Genomic DNA, 25,246 nt, shown 5'->3' on the forward strand with positions numbered 1-25,246 from the left:
ATGAGGCACAGCGGAGACTGTTGTGTCTTTATGATATATGGTTAATTTACACATATATACAACCTGGCTCTCTGATTGTCTTTCCAGCCTGCAGCTTTTTATCTAGCTTCTGGCTCACATCACTCAACTCTCCATGTTGGCCTTTTGTTTTCTAACTAGCAGACAATTGGGGGAGGAAGGCCCACCCATTTGTCCTCTGGCACAGAGCCACTTCCTTTGTTCCTGTAACGACTCATACTGTCATGGACTGGTTGGACGCAAAGGAATGGTGGGATGGGGAAGCCCCAAAGGAAGAAGGCTGAGAGCCAGGGCATTGGTGGTGAGATAATGATGAGTGGTTAGAGGGAGAAGACGGAGAAAACTGGGAGAAGGTGTCAAAAGCTGAAGAGGTAACAGGGTTTAGTGAGCAGGGAGAGTCCGTGGCAGAGAGAAGCCCCGAACCAGAGGCAGAAGCTGAAGCAGGAGAGAAGGGAGACCAGCTGGTGAAGAGGCATGGGTGTCTCCCCCTCCTGCTGCAACAAGCTTCCCTCCCTCCTAGTGTCACAGAACCAGGAGAGCCATGAAGCTGGAGAAGCATAGACAGGTACACAGGCACAGTCTCTGATTCCTTGGGAAAAACCCTAGAGGGGTGGAGACATAGCTGGCTTTGGAGAGGCAGGGACCTTTAGTCTTGACAGCTGCTTCATGGGGGCAAGACCTGAGTTGCTGTGCTCATTAGGCCTCACACTCCTGTGCAGATCCTGTTTTGCTAACAAGGAGTTAACTTTTGCTCGCTCTGTTATTTACAGCTGGCTCACTTCTGTCACATACTTAGTGGGCCATTACCAGCCTGACCTCACTATTCCAGCAATTGAAGTCATGCTGGATCCAGGAATTAGAAAGCGAGCTCAGGCTTTGAGCCTACCACGCAAATACTCATAACGATATACAGTGGTACCTCAGTTCTCAAACGTAATCCATTTTGGAAGCCCATTCGGCTTCTGAAACATTCAAAAACCGAGGCGCGGCTTCCCATTGGTTGCAAGAGCTTCTTGCATGTTTGGATTCTGAAAAACGTTCGAAAACAGAAGCATTTACTTCTGGGTTTTCAGAGTTTGAGAACTGAAACGTATGACAATGGAGGCGTTCGGGAACTGAGTTTCCACTGTACAATATATTTTCACTGTACAATTACAATATATTTTCTTCCATCTGCATGAAAGATGGGTGTACACTTGAAGGACTTTGGCTTTCTGATGCCACAAGAGCCTGATGTTAATGTCTTTTCAGAAATTTTAAAAAGAATACCACCTGTTCACTACTTAAAACAAAGCCTGCAGGGCTTAGATTAGTCTCTGTATGACAGTGCAGAAAAATATATTGTGCAAATAGTGCATGCATGCAAATAATTCTGTTCTCAGACCAGTGTCAAGCAAACAAATGCAACATGTGAACTGGATGGCCAGAGATTATCAGCAAACCAGATTGTGTTTGTTTGTGTATGTTTGTGTGTGTGATGACCTTGAGCTCAGGATGGTCAAGGCTGTTCTTTCAAGCTCATGAGTTATTGATGGCTACCAGAACTATAGAACCCTGGAAATATAAGTCACTGTACAAGAGACTCCCATTATCAAGACAACAGACAGACAAATCAAATGTGGGTCATACAAGCAGGAGGTCAGTGGAACAGTGCGGCTCAATCAATGTGCTGTACTACTCGTGCCTAAGGGATGGCTGCTTCATTTATTCTACTGCTGGAAATGCAGATTAAAATAAGAATAAAATACCCTCAAATTTGATTTATGATGAAACTGCAATATTTACACTTTGTTGCTCTGTATTTCTAGGATCAATTATCATCTCAATGGTGCTGTAGCACCAAAACAGAAATTCACCAAAACTACACAGGACACAACTCTTTTTTTCTTAGCAGCAATTCAATATGCAATTGCCCATTATGCCTCATAAAAATCAATGGGATTTATACATGCATTTCTGTTGTATTGCAAGCAGATGAGAATAATAAAAGCACATGACTCAGAAACAAGAACAGCAGTACTAGGCTAAGGCACATAAACATTTCTCCTTGATAGTAAAGGTACAAGGCAAACCTAACAGCAAGCAATCCCACTGCTGATCAACTTTTTCCATTGCTGTCTAGCTAAAAGCCAATGGAGCTGAAATCTAATTCTTAGATTGACATAGATGATGGTCTTGCATGTTTGCTTTGATCTCGAACCTGGCTCTGGTTTTGCATCTCTCTCCACAGCCTGGAACCAGATTCATTATACTAACGATGAATCAATGTTCCAGACATAACACTAAATGGAGGTTCCAATGCAGATTCCACATGACTATCCTGATACTAGGGATGTGGGTGGCGCTGTTGTCTAAACCACAGAGCCTAGGACTTGCCGATCAGAAGGTTGGCGGTTCGAATCCCCGCAACGGGGTGAGCTCCCGTTGCTCGGTCCCTGCTCCTGCCAACCTAGCAGTTTGAAAGCACGTCAAAAGTGCAAGTAGGTAAATAGGTACCGCTCCCGCAGGAAGGTAAACAGTGTTTCCATGAGCTGCTCTGGTTCGCCAGAAGCGGCTTAGTCATGCTGGCCACATGACCCGGAAGCTGTTTGAGGACAAATGCCGGCTCTCTCGGCCTATAGAGTGAGATGAGTACCACAACCACAGAGTTGTCCACAACTGGAGCTAATGGTCAGGGATACCTTTACCTTTTTATCCTGATACTGGGGAAACTCTGTTGAAACTGTGCACAAGCCATAAGTTTTAAAATGGCTGTTCTCTAGATGTTGCACAAATTCTGGCTACTAGTATATTTCCAACTTCGATCAGCCTGGCCTATGATTGCTGGATGTGGTCCCAGATTTTGATAAGCATCTGTTTTATGGCAAGACCTCTTTGTTTCCCATGTACGTATTCAGATCATATGGGAATTGAGCGACAAGAGAAACTTTGCAGAACCTTCACAGTAATGCAGGACTGCTTTGCAAAGTAAGAACAATGGGTTTTCACAGTGAAGGATGTTTGAGGGGCATTTGTTATCGTTATTGATATTAACATTTTCTAGGTCTTTAAATGGGTGGCGGCGGTGGGGGGAATCCCAGCATAAGATAAAAAAAGAAAAATAATTCTAAACTACTAAATATTTTGGAAGGTTGTTTATATAGCTATGTGATGTTGTAAGCAAATTTTGTGTGATGGTTCCCAAGGAGCAGGTTTTTGTCTAAGTTTGGATACATTTGGGTGCCATTTTGAATCAAGATGGCAGACAGAGCTTTCCAAAACTGCCCTTATTTTTTGGGAGGGGGGTTCTTAAAGAAAGCTACTACAAGGGTTTTCCTGGTTGCATTTTCTACAGCTCTAACACATCATAAATGTCTCCTTAAGTCAATATTTATTTAGTTTCACTATATAGTTTAACTATACTTTTTCTCAGATAAATGAAACAGTTGGAGCTGGTAAAAATATCTTTTCCCCTGCTCCACTCATTCCATGTGTGTTTGTGAGAGTATCCACAGAGGATCAAATTGACATGGACATTAAAAACAGAAAGTTGCCTTACATCAAGTCTGACCAGTGATGAGTGAGCTCCAGTTTGCTTACTATGCTGATTTGGTGGTAGCTCTCCAGAGTTTGAACCACCTTAGTTGGAGATGATGGGGACTGAACCTTGAATCTTTGGAATGCAAAGCACCTGCTTATCCACATAGCTTCACGTCACCCTGGATGTGAAGGGTTGAGATCAAGTACAGTTACATATGCACATGCTTAGTTATAGTTAGTGATTAAGAAAGGACTAACAGAAACTCCAACATATACTACATAGGTGCCAAAAATTCCTAAGATGTAAACGACTGCAGACATGCATTTCATAAACATCCAAGTATGGTGGATTTGTGTTTGGCAGGACTTTTACGTTAAGCCAGTTTTGCCTCGCCATGCCTGAAAAGGCTTTAAAGGATTCAAAGACTTTGTTTTGACAAAATCCACACATTTTGGCAGCTGCAGCTGATAACAATCCCATCTTACATATGAGAATCGATTTTTAAAGAAAGTAAACCTGCAGATCCAGGGATTTCATTATTAGTAAATTTGTTGGCAAAGCCCTCTTTTTAACATATGATGCAACCTACCAGTCACACACACAGAGAGAAAATACGAACACTCAGTTGCATTTATTTTTTTTACCTATTTAGGCTTTATACCCTGTCTTATACATCCCCTCCCTTGAAGATTAACTGCATTCTGCCCCCTCCCACTTTTTGCAGTAATACACCATTGCAGAACATCACAGAATTGAAGTTTGAGGCTGTTGCATATAATCTTTATAGCAGCTGGAAGTGTAATTAGCATAAAATCCAAATGGCCTCATTAAACATTCCTTTCCTGTAAGCTTGGACACATTTAAGGATTCTCCCCCCCCCCCAAATGTGCCATTAAAGCGATGGCATGGGGGTTAGCACATTCTTAAAAAGCCTTTTCAATCCAGCAAGGCAAAACCCGCTTCTTAATGGCTCGAAATATGCTACGCAGCAGATTTTCAAGGGGGCACACAAAAGATTCAGCCACACAGAAACACAAACATCCCTTTTCATCAGCAGCCTGCATTTGCCAACTCGTGTGCAAAAATAGACAACTGCTACAAGCATCAGCTGTGTAAAATAGGCAATTGAGGCCTAAAGCTATCAGAGGCAGGGTCCACTCGGCAACTACTTCCCAACTACTTCCCATGTTATTTCTTCTCATCTTATTGCTGTGTGTTGTGAAAAGCACATGTGTCCCCATCAGCAAGTCTAAAAAACTGGGGTCATATCCTGCATCTTCTTTTCTCTGAGGCATGGGCTTAACAGGAAGAATGAACTGCTCTCAAAATACCTGACCACTCCACTCCACTCCCACCCCATCCCACCCCACCCCACCCCGAATTCTTGCAGCAAGGTTTTGTTGGTTCTAGATCATCCATAAATATTTTTGGGGTCAGGTCTTGGACTTCCCACCGGAGCGGTACCTATTTATCTACTTGCACTTTGATGTGCTTTCGAACTGCTAGGTGGGCAGGAGCAGGGACCGAACAATGGGAGCTCACCCCGTCGCAGGGATTTGAACTGCCAACCTTCTGATTGGCAAGCCCTAGGCTCTGTGGTTTAGACCACAGTGCCACCCGCTTCCCATTAATACCACCCTTAGTGCCTCTCTTTTATGTAAAATGTATACTGTGTGCAGAAAATGCATTGCAAAATGCATTTTGATCCACAAATGATCTTGGGAGTACCAGATCAATTTAGTCCTCTGCAAAATGCAGCCCAAATGAACTCTTCCCTCATCCTTAGACAGAAATCAACCATGGAAATTGCCTAATATTATACAAAGATTTTCCTAAGTGCACAAAGCATTTGAATTATATCATTTCAGTAGTCCAAAATCCTGTAAAGCAATCCAGCATTATTATCCCTATAATACACACAACGCAGGGGCTAAAGCTGTGAGACAGCAGCTTGCCTAAGATCACCCAGCTTATAAATCCCTCTCTTCCAGTCATTAGAGGCAACTTCAGTTCAAAGTTATCCTTTGCTTGTATGGGCTAATCAGATCATGTCTAAATACACACTTTTTATTTTGCTTCCATATGGTTAGAACAGGGGTGGAGAATAATTATGCATCAGGTGACAACTTCACTGCTAGTGGTTTCCACTTTGTCTCCTTCCTGTTCCTCTAATCTCTACATGGTGCAGACTGGTTGAGGGGATTTGTTGGTCATTATCCAAATAAGGGATGCGGGTGGCGCTGTGGGTTAAACCACAGAGCCTAGGACTTGCCGATCAGAAGGTCAGCGGTTCGAATCCCCATGATGGGGTGAGCTCCCGTTGCTCGGTCCCAGATCCTGCCCACCTAGCATATCGAAAGCACGTCAAAGTGCAAGTAGATAAATAGGTACTGCTCCAGTGGGAAGGTAAACAGCGTTTCCGTGCACTGCTCTGGTTCACCAGAAGTGGCTTAGTCATGCTGGTCACATGACCCGGAAGCTGTACACCGGCTCCCTCGGCTAATAAAGCGAGATGAGCGCCGCAACCCCAGAGTCGGCCACGACTGGACCTAATGGTCCAGTCTTTACCTTTACCTTTACACAAAAGCTAAGGGGAGGTCAGCACTTCCTCTGAAAAAAAATGAGACATTTCAACACAACATGGCAGAAAATAACGTTGACAATCTCTCTAGAGTACAGATGGCATCATGCTGGCTTCCTTTACACAACTTATAAGCTATTGCTATCAAGCAAAGTAGACTATCCCTTTACTAAACCCATAAGATCTGGTCATTTATGAATCCTTATCAAGTAAAATAGACCATCCCTATTGAGATACAATCTGGTCATTTAGAAGTTTTTGCAATAATTATGGCTGTCACAGTGTTATCTGCCTGAACATGGGTTGCCTAGGGCTTCCAGGGCCTCATGTTAATTAAAGTTTTAATGGTTTTTAGAAAAGATGACGTTCTAGATAATAAACTGTTTAACTTCAGTGTACCTTGCAAACCTTTCCTCAGGACATATTTGAATTGCGCTGCTGGCTGCCTTTGACTTCAGGTAAAATGCTGCTAATATTAAATATTTGCTTTCCAGATAGAGAGCATCTCTAAATTTATGGAACTCCAGGCCTATATTTTTGATCCGATTCCTATTCAAGACTGCATTTACAATTTGTCATTTGGGGATGCGGGTGGCGCTGTGGTGTAAATCACTGAGCCTTGGGCTTGCCGATCGGAAGGTCGGCGGTTCGAATCCCCGTGACAGGATGAGCTCCCGTTGCTCCCTGCTCCTGCCAACCTAGCAGTTCGAAAGCATGTCAAAGTGCAAGTAGATAAATAGGTACTGTTCAGGGAAGGTAAACAGCGTTTCCGTGCGCTGCTCTGGTTTTGCCAGAAGCAGCTTAGTCATACTGGCCACATGACCCAGAAAAACTGTCTGCGGACAAATGCCGGCTCCCTCGGCCAGTAAAGCGAGATTATGCGCCACAACCCCAGAGTTGTTCGCGACTGGACTTAACTGTCAGGGGTCCTTTACCTTTCTTTTTTAAATGGCATTCCCAATCTTATGGATCTATTTGGTTAGCTGATATTCCTGCAACTTGGCCCTCGGCGCAACCGCTAAAAGGCCCTCGGCGCTGAACCTCAGTGTCTGGGTAGAACGATGGGGGTGGAGACACTCCTTCAGATATACTGGACTGAGGCCGTTTAGGGCTTTAAAGGTCAGCACCGACACTTTGAATTGTGCTCGGAAACGTACTGAGAGCCAATGTAGGTCTTGCCTCCTGCTCAGCTGAGAATCACACAGCAGCTTTGCATATCTTTCTTCACCATTTCTGTCAGTGGTGTCCCATCAGGCATCATCTAGTCTGCATATTCTAGCTTGAATTCATTTAAAGTATTCTGCCTCGCTCCTCAGTTGAGAAAAGGCTCCCAGAGCAAGTTACAATTACCTATAATAATTTTTTATATACCTCTTAGGAAGCTTCCCTTTGGGTAGAACTTAATATAAACCGAGTTGTTGTCATAATAAGAACAATACGATACTGGACACTACGAAGCTTAGCTTTTTGGGGCTTTGTCTTCCAGCGGTAACTATGGATGAGATACAAAAGTGCAATACATTGCACCAGCTCTGAGCATCAAATACACTTGAACCTTCTGCTTGAGCCCATAGGCTATGTTTATTTATCACACCCTCTAATTTAAGTGGGGGAAACAGAACTGTATTTTCCCCAGGAGACTGATGGGAATTATGTTTTTCTAAAATACATTTATCAGTACACCGAAGGATTAGCCATAAATACGTGCGAGCTCTCATTACAGCACCTCCTGGGGTTGCTTTTGATTTACTTTGGAAATTAAAGGGCTCACTGTATTGAGGTTTGAGATATCAGATACCAACTCAGCCCTGATCTGTTATCATGCACAGTTTGAAAAAGCACCTACCGTTTCTTCTACATTCACTAAGAAAACCATGCAGATTCTTCTGAGTGCTTTTCTGCCACAGGTGTTTACAATACGGCTGTATGAACTGGCTATCGGAAGTGCGTGGTACAGGTCTTATGGGAGACTTACAAGGATGACTTATACAGAACATGAAGAGGATCTAATTTGCTTTTTTGCACGGCTGCGTCTCTTTGACAATAGATTTTGAATCCAGATAAAGTGGAGGGGTAAAAGTAACAAAGCCAGTGGAATCTTACATGCCATGAAACAAAAAAGTATAATTAACCCGCAAGTTCCATGCAGTCAGCAGATATTAATGAAAGAGCAGTGATATAAATACATCAGGCATGTGACCAAACAGAGGCTAGTATTCATATGAGGCCTCCAAGCAGCGTCTAGTGGACTATGTGAACAAACTGCCTTAACCCCTTTTTTCCAAATGGCATTGCCTCCCTCTGCCCCAAGCTGCAGCTGGGGGAGGGAGATATCTAACCCACACAAAGTGGGGCCAACAAAAACTACACCCCTCCAATATTTGGGGCTAGGGAAAGAGGGGAGCTACCTTGCTCCATAGTGTTAGAAGTCTGGAAGGAGAGTTGCAATTCTAGTTTAAAGCACAGCAGCTATGATTGTATACTACTAAGTTATCCATGTCTGGAAGCCCCCTTGATCGGTTGACTTGACTGCCTGACTTCCTTTTTGCTTAAACCTTTCCACAGCTGCCATCAAAATTCTGTAAGCAAACAACCTTCCAACAGGCAGTTTGGGGTTGCTTCCTGGATTGCCACTTTCATTCCATCCAAAAAAATATATATTTCTGTGTACCTAGGATGCCACCCAAATATGTAGCAGCCTGCCACTATTCTATTTTGGTATGGAAACCACCTGACTTTTACATACCTACATATATACCTACATTGTTTCTGAAACCACCTGACTTTTACATACCTACATATATACCTACATAAAAATGGCCTTTCAAACTGTGTGTGTGTGTGTGTGTTATTATTATTGTTTGTTACTATGTTGTGCATTTTTGTGCTTTTGACATTTTAACAAATAAAACAGTTTTGTTTTTTCTTCTTCTACTTGCACATTTATTTTTATTTGCCATATCCATCATTTCTATTGTATTCTGTATGTGTTTACGCCAATAAACTTTTAATTATTGTTTTTTAAAAAACACAAATAAATGCATTATAGGGAATTACTGACTGTGAGGCACCTGTGCACATTCCACCTATAATGTGGTCAACTGAAGGATTGGTCTGTGGGCACATGAATTGCCTGGGGATAGGTTGAGCACCACAGATCCATTAAAAAAAACCACAGCATGCACATGTCATTAACAGCTCAGGACTGCAGTATCCCAAAGACTGCCTCTTTCTATATTAACCTACCCGGACCCTGAGATTATCTTCTGCGGCCCTTCTTTGTATGCCTCCTCCACCAGTGGTCTAGAGGGTGGCAACATGAGAACAGGCCTTTTCTGCTGTGGCTCCCTGTTTGTGGAATGCTCTCCCCAGGGAGGTTTGCCTGGCGCCTTCATTGTACACCTTTAGGCACCAGGCAAAATCGTTCCATTTTAACCAGGTCTTTGGTTGATTGACATCCAATCCCCCTTTTAAAATGTGTGTGGGGGGAGAGTTATTGGGTTGTTTTTATCTTGATTATGTATTTTGTGTTTCTATATTGTGATTTTATCCTGTGAGCCCCCTGAGACCTGCTGGTATAGGGTGGTAGATAAATTTAATAAACAACAACAACAACAAGTCCTTGGCTGCTTTGTAATAATCCTACTAGCGGACAGATTCTGATTTCCTCATTTGCTCTTAATAGCAAAGCATCACCCACCATCGAGAGAAGGGCCAAAATTACCTGCTGAGGTGTGCTTGAACTTTTCACTCTTCTTCTTCCGCCACTTCCATGGCTTGAAAATTCTTCCTAGAGTGGCGAATTTGCTCCGTCTCCTAATTGGAGGGGTGTGTGTCCCTGGAACAAGCGAGTCCGAGCGCATGGCTGCCAGTCTCTCCACTTCTTCAGCTGCGTTTTGAAAGAGTGAAAGGAGCCTATGTCAGTAAAGCAGATGGACAACCTTCCCCCCTTTGCCAGAGAGAAATGTTCTGTTTTTAAGACAAGATCACATTGTGCTAACAAAGGCAGGTATTAATAGTAACACTTGCCCTTTGTATAACACCTTTCAACAAGCATTTGCAGATAATCCAGGAAGGTGATCCCACACATCTGAAAGATTCTTCCTCCTCCAGATCAGCACCGGCAAGTATTATTATTTTTTTTAGGCAATATTTTTACCAGTAGTCTTTAAATAAAACAAGGAGGAGTGAAAGGAAAAGGATGGTACAAGATTAAAGGGCCACCAAGGCTCTGAAAGAGTAACTGAGTTATCCCAACTCTTGTCCTCTTCTTCTACAGAATTCAATGGGGCTTAACCTAAGGTAAGTGGATTTAGGATTGTGGCCTTAAATAGGAAAATAAAAAGGAAGCATTAGAAAAGCAGGGCCAAAATTAATGGGTGGGTAGGGGGCATGGGCGCAGGTGGGGGGGGCAGCTGCCCACCAAATCAAGTAAGTAAATAAAAATACTTAAAGTACCAATCGTAGAAAGATTTTGACTGATTTTTCAGAGCACTTGGGCTCAAAAGAAAGTAATTTAAAACTGTTGTTGAGACATTTCAATCCAAATCTGCTAGGCAGAGCCAGATAGAGGATGACGACAGGTGGGTACCCACCCCCACAACAAAAATTCTGGCTACCTGCCCCCCTAACACAAATCCTGGCTATGCCCATAGTAGGGATACCTTTAAGACCTCTGCAAGTATTTCAAGTACCAAATGCTTTCAGCACACACACCCCTGCCCTGAATCATGGGAACTGTAGTTTAAGGGTGCTGGAAAGTATAGCTGTGTAAGAGTAAACTGCAGTTCCCAGGATTCTTGGGGTGGGTGCGCTTTAAATGTGTGGTGTGTATGCAACCTTATTAGGGGGGAGGGGAAGAAAACCCCTCCCCAGAGGCTCTGTGCTTTGCCTTCTTCCCTGCTAAGCTACTTAAAAGAACAAGCAGAGCAGCGCTTTTACTCAGCAGACACATCTAAGTAGGCACTAGCAGGCAGTGACAGTCTCAAGAGCATAACTTTCAGGCAAGCTTCTGTTGTTGGCACCTCTCACAAATCTAACTCAATGAAGCCACCATGCCAAAATGAGAGCTTACAGTCCTAGGATTAGTTACAACCTATGCATGGGACGCGGGTGGCGCTGTGGGTTAAACCACAGAGCCTAGGACTTGCTGATCAAAAGGTCGGCGGTTTGAATCCCCGCGACGGGGTGAGCTCGGTCCCTGCTCCTGCCAACCTAGCAGTTTGAAAGCACATCAAAGTGCAAGTAGATAAATAGTCACCACTCCGGCGGGAAGGTAAACGGTGTTTCCGTGCGCTGCTCTGGTTTGCCAGAAGCGGCTTAGTCATGCTGGCCACATGACCTGGAAACTGTACGCCGGCTCCCTTGGCCAATAAAGCGAGATGGGCGCCGCAACCCCAGAGTCGGCCATGACTGGACCTAACGGTCAGGGGTCCCTTTACCTTTACGCATGATTACTCCAGAAGCAAGTCCAACCTAGTTCCATAGGACTTACTCCCAAGAAAGTATGCTCAGGTTTGCATCTTTAGGGTGCAATCCTACTTACACTTACGTGATTCAAAGTAAATGTGCATAGGACTGAACTGCTCGTTTTTACTTTAAAACACACACATCTTAATTTCCAGACACCAAGTTGGCAGCAGCATTGTCTCCAGGTTGATCTCTGTTTGAAAAAGCATTTAAAGGTTTCGGGGCTACCACAGAGAATACCCTCTTAGTACTTGCATCCTTCCAGGATTTAAAATCAAAGTATTCATACTTGTTTCAAGATTGGTCTTTATCGCTATCTGAATGTTCATGTTCTCCTGACCACCATGGAAAAGAGTGGTATTGTGGGACTAACAATCCTACCTAATTCATAGAATTATCAAGCATTATTATTATTGCTACGGAGGCTATGTGCTAGCAGAAGTAAAACCAGCTATATAATTGCATCACTCTCATTTTGGAGGGTGGAAGGGGAAGGAGTGAAGAGAAAGAAGTAGGATGAAAAATAAACACCATCAGCTAAAGCTTACGTGGTTTTACTTCTAGGTTTTACTTCTAGCTAGTTGCATTGCTCTGCATCCCTTCCATTTTCTCCTCCATAATGGGAGTACCAGAAATAAATAATTTGAGTTTAATTGAACCAACAATGAAGCATAAAACCTCAGCCACCCTAAATTGCAGGGAAACATGGCTCATGTACTTAAAATAGCTTTGCAAATACTTCAGGCTAACTTGCAAGGGTTCTAAAATCCTCCATAGCCATATATCCTTTCTCCTGGCCTCCTCCTACCTTAGCAGCGTAATCCTAACCATGTCTACTCAGAAGTAAGCCCAATTTAATTCAATGGAGCTTACTCCCAGGCAAGTGGGGTTGGGAAGGCAGCCTAAAGCTTCTCCAGCTTGCCCTGCAATCTGATTTCTATTTATTTCTCTTCTTATTTGGAACCAAGTGCAGCACATCTGCTTTTCATTACAATGTTTGGTTGCTATAACTAAGGGGAGAAAAACTGTAGTTTGCAATTGTGTTTAACTGCACTTGACTAGAAATATGCAAAACCAGAAGGAACAAATTGAACAATTCAATCATTTGGGAATTGGGAAACATTTGGTGCAAATGTTTTTGTGGTTTAAAGGTTAAGCGATAAGAGAGCCACTTGTTTTTTGTGGAAACACAGCAGCATGCACCAGACCTGACTTGTCTAGAAAAAAACTGCTGAGAAAGGCAGAGTGCATTGTGGGATATGATGTCATAAGTAAGCGTTTGGGCCTTCTGAACCCAGCCTCTCAAAATGGCTTGGTTGTGTTGAGGAAAGCAGTTATGGAGGGAAAGGAAAGTAATCACAGACACCTCACAGCACAAGCTTCTGTTCACTTGTCCTGTTTTTTAGAAGTGAAACATATTCAACCACTTTGCCCTCTCTACAGACAAATGTAATTAAAGAAAGCCCAATTTTATTTAAAGAATGAGCACTATGGGGCTATTATACATTAAACAAACCATGTCCCTGAGTTGTTTTCCCACTGTTGCATTGAATAAAATAAACCATTGGGAAAATGTGGATAATGTTTGGGCTGAGCTGCATTAGTGGGACAGAAACTGTGCAGAGAATAATAATAAAAAAAATATTTCTCCACCAGCTGGGAATAGTGCTGTGAGATTTGCTACTCAGCCTGACTTCTATAATAAAACCCATCACTGACAAACTTTAAAAGCAGCTAGTGCATCATGTCCACACAACCACCTGCTACCAGTTGCTTGTGCTCAATTCCTCAATGGGTTGCAATTATAGCTTCAAAAACACACTTCAGATCACAGTTGCTATGTGCATTTCTCCCCCCGCCCAACACCATTTTTAAGAAGGTTACGTTAATTATATGGTGCCTGCTGAGGCAATAGGGAGTTTTGCTACAGTGGATGGGTTTCTATAAAAACCCCTCTGAACCATCCACACCAGAAAAGGGCAACATCATCAATGTTTTCAGCGCAAGGATAAATGCTGCTTCTCTCCTTAAGCTGAGAGAGATATCCGAGAACACATCAACAGAAATCCAGTAAAGGCTTCCTAGAGGCAAAGTGTCACAGAAAGTTCACCTTATTAAGGCTGCAGTACAAAACACAGTTACTACACAGGTGCAATAGGCTTCATAAATCTCATTCACATCTATTCTTGAGAGAAATCTGGGAGAGAGTTCCACTTTACAGATCAGAAGCATGACACTGTATGTACTTTTTAGGCAGGGGAAATCCTATATATGTTGGCCACTGTTTTTTGGCGGACTGGTTATGTACATTCCCTCAAGGTTTCAGCTTTGAAAAACGTTTCTTTTTACTGTGTTTGGAGTGCTGCTGTGTCAAAAGCTGGACTTTGCTTGTGATGTCCATTTCACACAATGAATTCAACATGGATGTCATGGACTGGTTGGATGCAGGTGGGAGGAACTAGCCGCAGGAACCCCCAAGGGAAGATGGTGTAGAGCCAGAGGATTGGTGGTGGAATGAAGATGAATGGTCAGAGGGAGAAGAGGGAGGGGACAGAAGCTGAAGAGGTAACAGGGTTTAGTGAGCAGGAAGAGTCTGTGACAGATAGCAGTCCAGAATCAGAGGAGGAAGCTGAAGCAGGAGAGGAGGGAGGCCAGGAGGCAGAGAGAAGTCCAGCTGGTTAAGAGGCATGGGGGTCTCCCCCCTCCTGGTGTCCCAGAACCAGAAGAGGCATGAAGTAGGAGGAACAGGTACAGTCTTTTTGCTTGGGAAAGAAGCCTGAAGAGGATGGAACCCTGTGGGGAGGAGGGGACCTTCAGTCTCTGCAATGACTTCATAGGGGCAAGATCTACTGAAGAAGAGATCCTATTTTTTCTAATAAAGAAACTCTACTTACTTCATGGGATTTACTGCTGGCTTGCTTGCTCCTGATATTAGGCACTCAAAACATTCATGCCCCCCAGCACTTTTCATCTAGCTACCACACACACACTATTAATGGGACCTTCAAGCTCAAAATGTGATCAAGTTAATGAATTAATGGTTAAATTGGAATGTGCACCTAGGTAGTCACCAGGTTCAAAGGCCAAAAATGTATCTGCTGGTTCAAAAGCACATCCAGAGATAGCACTGTTCTCATTAACTCCTGCATAAGCATTTACTTATGTCTCCTACATGGAATTTGTTCTTGTCCTGAAGTGGTTATAGGAAAATGGAGTATATGGAGTATACACAAACACACCCCACACTATGTTAAGAGAAAGAACAGTGCTTCATCTTCTCAAATTTACAACAATCCCAGGTACAAATTTTGCTAATACATACGCTTTTTCTGAGTTTAACATTTACTCAGTACATTTCATAAGGTAGTATTTTCCAGTTAATGGCTAGCTGGTAATAAATGAGTGCATATTTTAATATGGAGCACAATCTCAATAAAATATATAGCACTATGCATAAAACTGTTTTTAAAAAAGCTGCTTCAGCATATCAGCTCTTTGCCATTATCTTTTTTGCTTCTTCATCTGACCCTACTCTAGCATCAATTACAGTTCTTAACCATTATGAAATAGTTGTGGGCTGAGGTATCAACTGCTAACAGCAGGTTCTGTTTCATACTCTTTCTGTTCAAAAAGATGGGAAAGTGTTTTTCGAGGCTGCAAATTTACCTAGACTTGCCAGTTTATACCCACTGGAAGAGTAAAAGGAATTACGGTGTTGGAACTCAAGACCACAGTGGGCCTACAGGAGATAACCTGAGATGTATCAGATAGAAAGAGTCTATCTATGTGCCACTAGCAAGCTCTGGCTAGAGGAGGAAACTTCAGAGGGAGCTGCCACATCAGGAAGGAAGACCCTTTCCACAATATGCCAAGAACCTATAAAGGTTTTTGGGTAGGCGATAGCGGCTGGGGGAAGAAGATGGATCATGAAGTGTGTCTTTGGAGTAAGTACAGATTTTGCACGATTCCTCAGTTTAGGAATCTGGGCTCTCTCTGATATAGGCTCTTGTTTAAGGCTTAGCCTAACCATGACAGCTGCGGAAACAACATTTGAGCTCTGCTCCTACAGAATTTCTTGCCAGAGCCATCGGAGCTGTCCAGGGTGCCACTGAAGTCTTTCCTCCATACTGCTGTGGCTGTTGCTCCAAGCAGAACAGTAGGTGTTGCTTCAGTGGTATTCAAATTGGTCTACATTGCTGAAATACTTAATGATAGACACAATCCATAAACAGTCATTTCAATGGACAGGTAAGGATACGTTTAACTCTCCCACTAAAATCAATGTGATTTAAATGTCTAACTTTGATTGGATTGTGCCTAATAGCCCTCAGAGAAAGGTCAACCACAGCTTTTAGCACTCTTAGAATTGGATTGAAATGGTGAGAACTAATGAAACTCTTCTCTGTGATAATGCAGACTCAATAGGCTGTTCTCACCTCACTAAAACCGATGAAGGGCACAAGGTTGTTTGTAGACCACTTTCAAAAATAACACTGGATGTGGTAGATGAAAGTAACTGTGATAATAAGTATATGCTCTTCTCAGAACTCCCCCACCCCAATTTTGCTAGCTCAATCTCTCTGACTTTTTGTGAAAAACTAAGATCCATGTAGAGTAAATTGACCTACTTTCTAAAATTTCATGCGACAAACTGACACCATCAGTGACATTTGCAGAGATGGAGGGGATGCTTGAGTGGGCTTCAGATTCAATATCAATCTTTTACAACAACGGATATGCAAACTTCATTAGCGAAATAAGATCTGTGTCAATCGGTGGCACAGTAGCACAAAATCGCCTTCCAGATCAGCAATTGTTTACTAAAAAGAAGCAAGCAATTGGGGCTGGATGGAATTTATACTGCAAGTATATGTCCACAAATTAATTTTTAAAAACCTACTTGCTGAATCTTAGTCCCAAGCTACTTATTCGTTAGGTTTAGGTTATGAAGACATCAGGCAATCCAATCCTTTAGGTCACAGTCTTAAGTATAAACATATACATGCAAGTCTACATGATGCAGGATCACAGACTTTTTGGATAACTGCAGTTTTAGGAGATGGAAATCAGCAACATACACCAACACTTTCTCCCCCTCCCCACAACCTTATTCCTTTTCTGTCCTTTCGGTAATTGTAACAGGAACACTATTTAATATGGAGCTCTCTATTGCTTCTTTTGTGCAACATCAACATATTTTAAGCAGGTCATAATATTCAGTTCTTTTGGAAGTTTGGCATAAGGTATCTTTGCGCTGTTTAATCTTTCATCCAGTTAAGAATAAATCACATAACATTAGACATCTTTGTTCATAACTGAACATTAGCCAGTGTGCTAGACATTTAGTTTTGTATCAGAATGCACTGTATTAACTGTTCTTAACACAGCTTCTTCCAGAATCGTTATATCTTCAGGTGATATACGCTGAGATTCCTCCTTATAACATGGATGAGTGATACCATCATGGCCCATAAATGACTTGAAGAATGTTCCTAGCTATGGATTATGGACACAACAGACCACAATGGCATTTCTACAACCTACTTATCTTGTTAATGTGCACTTGGAGGCTCCATCACTATGCAAATTATTGACTATAGTATCATCAAGATCTGCTTAGCGATAGTTTAATCTGAGAATGTCTGACCCTTTAGTTAACAAAAGGATTAATAGCACACCAGGCAGCAAAACATCTCTTTGTAGCAGCCTATATAGCTCTTAACACTTGCTTGTTACCTGGAGTTATTGACCGGGACAGAGGCAAATCACATATGGGGCTACCCTATACGGACTCAGACCATTGTGTCCATCTAGCTCAGTACTGTCCTGACAGGCAGTCATTCTCTAAGGACTTGAGCAGAAGCCTTTTCTCTAGCACTGCTATCTGAGATCCTTTTAACTGGAGAGCCTGGGGATTGGGCCTGGCAGGTTCTGCATGCAAAGCATGATCTCCTCACTGAGCAATGCACCATGCTTGGCTCTTGATATGCTGCAGTCTGCTTGAATTACAAGACATGCCAAGGAATCAAAATGCAAATACCTGTCAAAGCTGCAGTAGTCTGCAATCTGAATGATGTCTCAAGTGTGTACTGGGAGGGTGGAGTGTCAGCTTGCACATCACCACACTTCTATTTATTTATTTATTTATTATTAAATTTGCATACCGCCCTAAACCCATAGTTCTCAGAGTGGTTCACAACTTCTCTGGATAAGTTAGCGGGAGACCCTCCAAGTGAACTAGGAAGCCTCAACAAGAGGTCAGAATGGGTCAGGTATCTGCCTAAGTCATGCTCAGAGTAGAATATGTTGCTCACGACTGATGGAAATTCAATGATGCCAATGGACCTACTCTGAGTATGAACCCTCCAATACCTTCAAATATACTTTGATCCTCGTGCTGACCCTCTGAAGCGGCATATTTAAATTACATCTTTAAAGATGCTTCAAACCTGTTACAACCAAAGAGCCCTGAAAATAAAGAATTCTCAGTACTTTGAAAAGATACATGCAATGATCATGGCATACACAATCTGTAATAAAATTATTGGAATGTACATCTTCTCCTCCTGAGAATCTTTTAATATCCTGTTCTTGTACCACAAAACTTGAAAGCTAGATTTTCTTCTCCTTCCTGGCTACATGAAAAGAGAGAGCTGAACCCAGCTGAACAGCCATGCCAAACATCTGGAAAATATTGTTCCATTCAGTAATCCTGAGCTATGCACTTCTGTTACTTCTCAGGCACAGTAGCCTTTGTCCATAAAAAATGAAAAGCATCTTGCGTGGCTCATGTCCCACTGCTACTGACATAAAGAAATCGTCCCAAGATCATTGCTGTACTTTGAATCCATATGCAATAAGCATGATAGGATGCCCTCTTTTTGACCTACCTTTTAAAATAACCCCACCTTGGTCAAGATTCTTCCATTTTCCTCTGGAAAACAGGCTATCATTTGGGTGACAAATACAATGGGGGCTTATAAATGGGTCTGATCTTCAAATGTTAGGTTCAGGCACCTCTTAGAGAACTCTAAGAAAACTGGCTGAAATGAAAGCAGACACATTGCTAATACCATACCACAACGCAGTGCCAACTTGCTCTAGAAACAACGTGTACTTTCCAAGTCAACAATTATTATAACTACCCAGCTTGTTAAGAAGTACTGAATTTTCGTTCATGTTGAAATGATAAAAGTACAGATAGATTTTAACTCCAGAGTTGTTTGTTTTATCAATATTTACAGGATCTAATAAGATAAGTCCTAAGGATTTGATAACACATGTTTGATACGAGGAGAAGCACAGCTACAGGATTTTAGTGTAGAAGTGGTGATAATGGGATGGCTGGAGTGATGTTTTCATCTACTGTGGACAACTGATTAGAATGCTCTTAGAATCATAATGTAAGTTTTGGGTAAGATATATATGTGAGAGATACTATATCCTTTGGATCACCTCCATAATGGTTTTGTGGTAATAGATTTATGTTTTGTATTTCATTTGTAAACTTTGAGATTTTTGTTTCTGCAGTTGCTACCCTCCCAACATGGGAAAAGAAACCCAGCCACTTGAAGTACATTGTTGTGGGTGCTATTGCTGTGGGTGTATTTTAATATCTTATAAAGGATTTGCCAAGATAATATGAAGATCCACCAAGCGTATGTGGATCTCAGACTGTAAACCTGAGATAAAATAAAATAAAGGTACACGTAACATTTTTAAAAATAGATTTACTTTTTGGTGATACTCTTCTAGACAAAACAAAGCAATTTCAGGTTTGGTTTCCCCCATTGCTGAAACCTCTCAACAGATTGGATGTGGCCAATCAGCCATGAAAGATTCTAGTAGGCCAATGTTTTCAGTTTGTATTAGGTTTTTCTGAAGACAACCAATCTGTTTCCACTGACTAACTCTGAGTTTTCCAAGTGTATTACATTGGTGATGAATTAGGGACCCAAGCGTAAGAGGACTGATGGATTTCTAGCATGCAGGTTGCAATTGTAAACTAGTCTTAGACAAAGAGACCACTGCATACAGGCCAGCGTAGAAATGGGGTAGTGTTGCCAGATTATTTTATTTTATTTATTGATTATCAGTTTGGAATCCTTTCCCCGGAGCTTCAACATTCTTATCATTTGGAGGACACCAGACTGAGAAGGCTGGTCAACAGGCCAACATATAAGTAAATGCAAATAAAGGCACAAACCTTTGGCACTGCAAGTTCCCATGCTTAATAGAGCTTGAGGATGGAAAAAATAAAGAGTTGTTGCACTGGTCAACTATGAGATAGAAGCGGGGCTGGGTGGGAGGCGGAATGCATGTTTTGCACCTTGCCCTAACACATTCTCGCTCCCTCCTCCCTCCTCCCAAACCACAGCTTTACAATCTAGTTTCTCTCACAGCTTCATATGAAAGCAAACTGTCTACATCAGGATACATGTATTAAATAAATGGACCAGTCTTCATTTGTATTGCAAAAAAGACCCTATGGGCTAATGGCTGCAACAAGCCAGTTTGAAGGAGACAAAGGGCACTACCCTTTCCCTGAAGTGATCTGGCCGGATCCGAATGAAGGTGAAAAGACAGGAAGGAAGTGGAGTGGCAACTGAGGACGCCTCTGGCAGAAGAAACATCCAATTTCCCAAGAGGACTCCTTTGACAACAATGTAAACTCTACATCTCTCACGCCCAAATGACTTCCAACGCTGTCAGAAGACCCACAGATACTCCAATGTATGATTTGCCAAATGGATGTGCAATTGTATTCTTCCCTATCAGCCACAGCCTGGGGCGGGGAGTAGATTGTGTGCAGCCGTTTGACTTAGGGATCTTCAGATTTCTGCCAGGGGCAGTTAACTGGGCTATGAATTATTCAAGGCTGGACTATACTATACAAATATCGTTAATTGTTTCCTTGCCCAAGGCAGATAAATTCAATCTTGGTAAAGGAGTTTATGAATACCCTAAAAAAAGAAGTAAAAATCCCATGGTTGGAGGCAATTGTGCTTATTTCCTTATTTGCACAACTTGCCAGCTGAATCCATTTTAAGATCCCGGCAGCGCACATATAATCAGCTCAGTCCCCATTGCTCCGTTCTGTTTGTAATCCGCAAGTATGATGTAACTCTTAATTGATTATCACTGCATCACAATGCACAAGACCTTTTCATTTCCCTCCCCGATCACTCAACCTTTTTTTTTAATACAAGGGCAAATGTAACTAGTCCTCTCACTCTCTCAGCCCTAGGATTAAAACAAACTAAAAATTATCCTCCACAACATGCAATACCAAACACTCTAACAACTACATTACGCTGTATCTCACTAAAAATGTTTTTGGGTTGTTTGGTGGTAGCAGTTGCTTGTTTTAAAATCTGTGTTATATTTGTGGTGTTGTTTTTTGCAAAGGTAGGTGTTTTGCCTTTTTGTGGGGGGAGCATTGCAAGCATAGCCAGTTTTTCTTATGTGAAATGGATATTTTGTGGTGCTCATGACAGCTTCTTAGATTCCCAGATGTGTTACTGGGTGCCAAAAGTTTGGGTAGCCCTCTACACCGGAACATGAATGTCCCTATAGTTACATCTGGTTTAAACAGATGTATCTTAGATTTACTCCAATTAACCAGATGGGTCTAAGGTCGGAGAAAACATCAAAATTACAAATACTCATGGGCTTCCACAACCGTACATTCAGCCAATACCCCAGAGGCTTCTCATCCTCTCCTAAGGGAAGGGCACCTTTGCAAAGTCCCAAGCACAGACTGTCTTTGAGCAAGTAATTCAGCCCATCAGTACTACTCACATGGTCTCAAGGAGGCCTTTTGGATCTTTGACAATAAATGGAAATCTTAGTGGGACTTGGCAGTACAAATGCCTTACAAGATCAGCTGAAAAATCCTCACTTATCATACTTCTGGCAACTTATTCAAGTGTATAGGTATATTTGCCAAACAAAGGAGAGCAATTGATCTGAAGAAGTGTGCATGCACACGAAAGCTCATACCAAGAACTAACTTAGTTGGTCTTTAAGGTGCTACTGGAAGGAATTTTTTTTTTGTTTTGTTTTGTTTTAACTATGGCAGACCAACACAGCTACCTATCTGTAAAGGAGAGCAATAACATACCCAAAAATTGTTGAATCAACATGCTGACAATGGAGAAGATTTATTGCTCCATTCTATTGTCCAATTCCCAGCCCTTGGGCTGATTAAACAATCTACAGTTTTTAAAATGTAGGGTATTATTATTATTTATTATTTATTGTTTTTCTTATGTATTTTGTGCTTTTATACTGTAAGCCACCCTGTGGTCTTCGGATAAAGGATGGTATATAATGTTCATCGATCAATCAATCAATCAATCAATCAATCTATAAAGCCAATCAATGTGAAATGCATGTCTAATTCTTACCAAGGTGGTAAATTACAGAATGTGGGTTTCTCTCCAGGGAAACACACTTTGTGCCAGCATCAACACCTTCCCAGAACCAGGCAACCTTTTTGTTCTCCCAAGCAATTGGGCATCAATATGCTTTAGTTCTCGTCACTATCTTATTCTGCTGTTCTGCCCCCATTTTTGTGGTGATTATTATTATCATTTTGGTGTTGTGGAGGAGGTGGGACTTTGCGTGCATGCGCAGTACTGTAGATTATCACTTGATTTTAACAAGTTAAAAAAATCTATTTCTATGAATTTTTATTGTGAAATTTTCCGACTGTCCCTGTGGGAAGTGGCTCATAGATTAAATAAATAAATAGATGGAGGAGGATAGATGAGTTCCTGAATTCACACCTCCTCCTATCCGAGGTTTCATTGAGAACTAGGCCCTTGGATGTGTGCAAAAGAAAAAGAAAACATTCCACACTAAACCTCATGGAAATGAGAGCTGCACATCCTTTTAATTTTGTTTTCATTCTTTTCTCCTAAATACTATCTATTATGAAGCTGGAGGCCAGCTTTTCCATTTTACAGGTTACTATTGTCAATTTTGCTTCCATTGTTAAGGATGCACTTAACATTGGAATAGGGCTGTTTTGAATAAGTGTGATCTTAGATGGCTTCAGACAGTTAGCAGCTGCCTCTTGTTATCTTCCCTTTAGAGCTGGTCAGGCAAGAAATGTTTTTTTAAAAACTCTGAGCCGTATGCAAATTCGTAATGGGGAGGGGAGGGAAATGATGCATGGAGAGAAACTGCTGGGTTTACAGGCTGCCTTGAAGACAGCAATTTGATTCAATAATTACTTTTGCAGCAAAATAATCACCTTGTTTTATTTAATAGCATGTGTTTTATTTAACTGCAAAGTTTTTTCCCCCCTTGCCCCAGGAGTCTAAAGTCCTAAAGTCCAGGTTGGAATTGCAATAATCTGTTTTCCTTTAGGGAAGAAAGGTTCACAGATCAAACTTCTGCATGCCTTTGTGACAGCAGAGAGAATATTTAAGCTGCACCTGGAAACTAAAAACAGTATGTTACCAGCGTGGTATAGCAGTTAGTGTGTTGGACTACTAGGATCTAGGAGGTAAAGGGACCCCTGACCATTAGGTCCAGTCGTGGCCAACTCTGGGGTTGTAGCGCTCATCTCGCTTTATTGGCCGAGGGAACCGCTTCTGGGTCATGTGGCCAGCATGACTAAGCCGCTTCTGGCGAACCAGAGCAGTGCACGGAAACACCGTTTACCTTCCCGCCGGAGCGGCACCTATTTATCTACTTGCACTTTTTGACGTGCTTTCGAACTGTTAGGTTGGCAGGAGCAGGGACCGAGCAATGGGAGCTCACCCCGTTGCGGGGATTCAAACCGCCAACCTTCTGAATGGCAAGTCCTAGGCTCTGTAGTTTAACCCACAGCACTACCTGTGTCCCTTTCAGGAGGGTTCAAATCCCCATTAAGCCATGAAGCTCAGCAGGTGACCCCGGGTCAGTTACTGTCTCTCAGCCTGGCCTACCTCACAGGGTTGTTGGGAGGATAAAAAGAGTACCATATGTACCACATTGAACTCCTTGGAGGAAATTTTGAATTTTCCTAGGTTGCTTAGGAACGCAAAGTGTGTGATAGGTCTAGGCTCTTGGATGTTTCATAGGTTATGGATTCCCTCCATGGAAAAACACTTATGGTTTAGGGAGGAGAGTTGAAAGCTGACATGTTGATTCCTCACAAATGAGCATCCCACAACTGTGCAATCTGCTGAGCTGAGTGTAGGATCTGACAGCAAATGTTGGCTTGATTTCTGCGTAAAATCATGTAGCATTACCCTTGAAAACAATATTTTAACATACAAGAGAACTAAAGGACAGAGGAGTAAATACACTATTACAGTAGTGCCCTCCATATACATAACTCCTAGTTATCCATTTTTTTACCCTCTTCTTTTGTAACCATTTTCAATACAGCTCTCTAGAAAGGGTACCTATGTAAATGGTACTTTACTGATTATGATTTTCATAAGTATCTGAAATAAAATTGTTCTTATTCTTAGTTTGTTCTGATCTCTCATATTTCTTACACACCTTTCACCAGAATTTCACAGGAAAGGTTGCAGTATATAAAAAGCACAATGCTATTAAAACAATGATAAACAATGAAGACCTCACTCATCACCCCAAAACAATAATCCAATACAACAAATTACAGGGAAGACACCAAAATCAATTCTTCAATTTCCGCAAGCCAGGGTGAAGAGGTGCATCGAACGGCAATGCTTTAGAGCGCTAGGCTCAACATTTTAGGGATATGTCACAGAGGACAAACTTGCTTATTGCCACAAAGAGAATCTATTGAAGAGCTAAAAGCTGGATGCCTAGACATTGAGCTCATTGAAGCCAGCGATTAAAAGTAATGTTATGGCCATCAATGAGGATACTAGCTTTTTCTCTGGGCTGGCTTGGTTAATAGCGAAATGTTATATTTATTGGGGATTGATAGCTCGAACATGCTTGCTTAAATAAGCATGGAATCCTGCATCATCCTTGGTCGAACATTGTGTGGCCAAACGTTTATATTTTCCCAATAAACCCTTGTATAATCCCCACCCCATTTGAGGTATGCCAGAGGAACACCATCACTCTTTATGTCTTTCTAGTATCCTAAATCTGGGATAAGGAATCTGTGGCTCTCCAGATGTAGCTGGAGTTCCAACTCCCATCATCTCTTGCCCCTGTCCGTGCTTGCTGGGGCTGATGGGAGTTGGAGTCCAACAACATCTGCAGGACCAAACATGCTATATCCCCGATATACAGGAACGGGGCTGAATTGCAATCTAGAGACTTTGTGATTCTCCATTTGTGGTGAACACTTGTTTGTTACAGATTAGGGGTAACAGAGTTTATTGGTGCAAGGGCACTCATAACTGCTAGAGTCTGTGAACGGTAGAATTTAATGAACAATGGTATTTAGATTATATTTCCTTTTCATATCCCAAATATTAACTGTCAGAAAAGAAATTCCTGGGTTAGCATATGCATACCAGTCTGGCCAGGCTAGCTAAGTGCAGAGCCATTAAGAAGCAAAGGGTAGCCAGGTACTGAGCCACTGAAGGCCACTGGCAATGCAAAACAAAAACAAAAACGCTGTATCCCCCCACCCCACCCCGCTTCGAGGAGCAGACAGAGACAGGAGATTTGGGAGGTTGCCAAGGTGATGGGGGGCATGATGTCAGAGAAAAGTG

At 42.1% G+C, this 25,246-nt stretch overlaps 1 protein-coding gene across 9 annotated transcripts in view; it reads right to left on the reverse strand.

Annotated features, from left to right (window-relative positions):
- The window catches only part of PHACTR1 (phosphatase and actin regulator 1), a gene marked incomplete at its 3' end in the record, with an annotated part of 241,570 nt that overhangs the window by 76,095 nt on the left and 140,229 nt on the right, over positions 1–25,246 (reverse strand). For all 9 annotated transcript variants that reach the window (XM_081918227.1, XM_081918226.1, XM_081918229.1 and 6 more), the window contains one exon: positions 9,844–10,008. In XM_081918227.1, coding sequence (XP_081774353.1) covers positions 9,844–10,008 — 165 coding nt within the window. The remainder of the gene's footprint in view (positions 1–9,843; positions 10,009–25,246) is intronic.

This window comes from Podarcis melisellensis (genome assembly GCF_964234715.1).
Source record: "Podarcis melisellensis genome assembly, chromosome: 7".
Lineage (NCBI taxonomy): Eukaryota > Metazoa > Chordata > Lepidosauria > Squamata > Lacertidae > Podarcis > Podarcis melisellensis.